General features: G+C 38.8%; 1 protein-coding gene across 1 annotated transcript; it reads right to left on the reverse strand.

Annotated features, from left to right (window-relative positions):
- Window positions 1-863: 863 nt before the first annotated feature.
- Window positions 864-2,631, reverse strand: LOC127631095 (5-hydroxytryptamine receptor 1A-alpha-like). The gene has a single exon (XM_052109069.1). The coding sequence runs from the start codon at window positions 2,558-2,560 to the stop codon at window positions 1,349-1,351; it is 1,212 nt and encodes a 403-aa protein (XP_051965029.1). The 5' UTR covers window positions 2,561-2,631; the 3' UTR covers window positions 864-1,348.
- Between the last annotated feature and the right edge of the window lie 1,493 nt (window positions 2,632-4,124).

The raw sequence follows: 4,124 nt of genomic DNA on the forward strand, positions 1-4,124 counted from the left end.
GCTACAGTTGGTATCAGATTTCTCTTCATTATCTTAAAGAAATATTCCAGAATCAATATAAGTGAAGCTCAATCGACAGCATTTGTGGCATAATATTGATCACCATACAAAATAATTATGACTTGTCCCTCCTTTTCTTAAAAAAGAAGAAGCAAAAATCGAGGTTAGAGTGAGGCACATACAATGGAAGTGCATGGGGGCCAATGTTTTAACATTACAATACTCACAGTTTCAAAAGTATAGCCACAAGACATGTTATGTTATATCTTAACATGATTTTAGTGTGATAAAATTGCTTACTAACATTTTTTGTGCAAAGCTATAGCCAATTTTACAACTTTGTTGTCATGTTGTAATGTCAACAAATCGCAAACCCCTTAAACGATGGTAAAAATTACGATTTAAACCATTTTACAGCTCTAATACATGAGTTTTAACAGAAGAATTAATGTAAGTGCTTTTATAAAGTTATACACTTCACATTTCTGCCTTTAAACCCTCAAAAAAATTGTCCCCATTCACTTCCACTGTAAGTGCCTCTATCGAACCTTGATGTTTGCTTTTAAATTAAAGGACAAACATGTCAAAATACATTTGCATGGTAATCAACATTATGCCCTAAATGCTGTCGATTTATATTTAGATTAGTTCAGTAGTCTTACAATTGTACAGTAAGTCTGAATAGTGTAGTTTACTATTTAAATTCCCCTACAAACACCTTTCCAATAATTTAAATACAGTCCGTTTTTTGTGATTTATGTTTTTATTTCAAGGTATTTCCAGTCAGTCCATCTAAATAAATTAAAAACTCTGTTCAAAATAACAGAAATTAAAGAAATAGTCACATTACATTTAGCAAATAAATAATCTGCTGGGCCATTGTGTGTGTGTGTGTGTGTGTGTGTGTGTGTGTGTGTGTGTGTGTGTGTGTGTGTGTGTGTGTGTGTTTACAATCCCACAAACTTCTCTTTGCTCAGATTAAGGTGCTTTACCCTGACATATAGTACATTTCGTATTATACAGAGAAAGCAGATCGGTCATTTGTTCAGGGATTTATAGTTGAATGCAAAAGCTCAGATCCCATTTATAATTGTGTTTTGAGAGTCTAATCATCTGAATCCATTCAACGACAAGATACACATTGTCTTGAGGTGTAAGTAGATACATTTAACAGATAAACAAATACACAAGGACAGAACTCTACCTCTTCTTGTGCAGTACTGCCCCTATTCCTTCAGACTGAATGCATTCGGCCAGTTATTTCACAATCAGCATCTGCATATAAGCATCCAGTAAACAGCTGTTTAAGAAAGAAAAAACTTTTCTTGAGATGACCGTCCCTAAGAGTTCATTGTCTGATACATTTGCATCTCAAAATTTTCTTAAACGCATTTTGGAAGTCTTTATTAAAGTAAGCATATATGATAGGATTTAAAAGCGAGTTGGAATATCCAAGCCAATTTATGACCGCCCCCAGCCACACCGGCATGTAACAGCCTTCACAGAAAGGCAAAACAAGCGCCACGATGAAAAAGGGCAGCCAACAGAAAATGAACGTGCCCATAATGATTCCCAGTGTCTTCACCGTTTTGCGCTCTCTGGCCAGAGCCACTTTGCGCTTCGCTTCCGTGTTTTTTTCGTTTCTGTTCTGGAAACACGGCTGTGGGTTGTTAGGTAGGGCTAGGTGTTGTTTGGAGACGTTGTGAACTTCTGTAATCTCGAACGATTCCCCGTCCTCGGCGTGCTTCAGCGCTCCGTTTACGCACGAGCCGGGCTGTGGCTCCACGCCGCTTCGCCGCCAAGTTTTGCTCACCTCACCGTTCCCCTTCCTCGGAAACAACGCCGGAGACACGTTCAGGCATTTATCCGATATTTTGGCTTTCTCTGTTTTCCTGACAGTTTTTCTGATGCGAAACCGCGCCGCCTTGAATATCTTCCCGTATAGAACCAGCATGAGAATGAGCGGGATGTAAAAAGCTCCAAAAGTTGAGTAGATGGTGTAACCGTGGTCTTGGCTGATTGTGCACGCGTCTGGATTTGCACGGTCCTCTGGTTTCCTCCAACCCAACATGGGCGGAATCGAAATGGAAAACCCTATTAGCCAAGTGAGGCTGATCAAGACAGCTGCTCTTCTGGGGGTCCTTTTATTCACATAGTCAATAGGATCAGTGATGGCCCAATACCTATCCAAAGCGATTGCGCACAGGTGCAGGATGGAGGATGTGCAGCACAAAACGTCTAGAGAGATGAATATGTCGCACATCTCCTGTTCCAGTGTCCATTTGTTCAGAACTTGATACAGGGCCGCCATGGGTAGCACCAGCACCGACACCATGAGGTCTGTAACGGCCAAGGAGCCGATGAGATAATTAGCCACATTCTGAAGCGATCTCTCCAAGGCGATGGCAGCGATTACACACGCGTTTCCTAATATAGCAAACAGGATTAACGCACCCAGGAAAAGCGAGGCGACTATTTGATAACTCAGAGCAACTTCACTAACTTGCGTCGTGTTCCCACTCCAGTTTTGGATTTCAGTGGTGTTATTAGAACTCTCCATGGTGAGAGCGCTCAGAAACAGCCCTTTACGCCAGTGTTTCTGTCCAGCGTCACCTCGCTCCTCTGAAGACGCATGACGGTCTCCGGTCTCAGTAAGTGCCGCGCACTCGAGCTGCTATCATTGGTGCTCAGTGACGAAGTGAATTCATTTATACGAGTGGTGTGAAGTGCGTCAGAGATGATGGAGAGCTTGGCGCGCGCACTTTGGCACAGCGGTTTGCACATAAGCCACACATTTGGTTTTAAAGATTTAGTAGGACAAAGTTGTCCTTTTGTGATACGAGCTATTCTATCACAGCCTATTTTGATATATAAGAAACATTCAACAGTTGCAGTTATGAAAGTTGTGGACCGGTGGGTTAAAATTCAACATGCATGTGTGTGTTCTGAGCAAGTTGTTGTTGTTTTTACCTAGTGATGAGGGACTTTTATTTTTGGGCAAAGAGATTTTATTCATTTAGCTAATTCTGGTGAACAAAGTATAAGAAATTGAAAAAGTATCACTGTAACCTCGATGTTTTGCCTATTAAAAAATCGTATATAATACATAATTAACTCAATTTATTATTATAAATGCTAATTATTATAAAATATATTATTTCTGTGTACGCTTGAACTTTTTATTATGGAAAGATGCGTCGGAAAAACGCACTTTCAGCAGAGGACAGCTCCATGTGCTATCAAGAAAGGAAATTTGCTGCCATCTGGTGAGAACATCGCAAATAGATGAAAGGAAATGAGATACTAAACGGGAACGCTTACTCGACCGTCAGATCACTCGTAACGACATGCAATACTGATATTTCCCTCCACCACCTCTTTTACCGCTCAAAATGCCAGAATATAAACAGTAGCGATGCATTTTACATCGACATTCTCAAAGCGAATATACACGATAACCAAGATAAGAAAGTGTTTGATAACACTTAGTAATTATGACAATCATTAATAAATATTACATTATATAATGCTCAGCTGATCACGCATTAAATGCTAAAAGTGCATTCATAACAATCAGATCTGTGAAGCATTATACATAATTGTTACTCTAAGGATATATTTCTACCAGATCTATCCTATAAAGGATTTATTTTGTTCAGGTAACCTTATTCAAGTGTATTCACTACATCATTACAGTAAATCTTATTTTTGACTTGAGTCAATGCAGTTTATTTAGCTATTATCACATAGATTTTTCAGTGTATAAAATACCGACTTATTAATGAAAGGTATAATACACTTTTACTATTAAACTATGATAAGCATTACTAGGTTTTTTTGTATTTTTACCAACAATGTAAAATGCAGCACCAAAGGCAAACAACAACAATGAATGATAAATGTAGATCTCATAATGATCCACAAAGCTTTTAATGTAATTTGTTTGTTGTTCTTGATCAGTTTGCACATGAGAAGTGTGCCACTTATTCTGTCTTTCGATTCAGTAGCATGTTGTCCAGCAAATATTCGCTATGTTATTTGTTCATGAACACAAAGTATTAGGCAAAACCTGGAGATGTGGAAGATATTCTACCATCTTCATTTCACCAACTAACATTAGTCAG

This window comes from Xyrauchen texanus, chromosome 37 (assembly GCF_025860055.1).
Source record: "Xyrauchen texanus isolate HMW12.3.18 chromosome 37, RBS_HiC_50CHRs, whole genome shotgun sequence".
NCBI lineage: Eukaryota > Metazoa > Chordata > Actinopteri > Cypriniformes > Catostomidae > Xyrauchen > Xyrauchen texanus.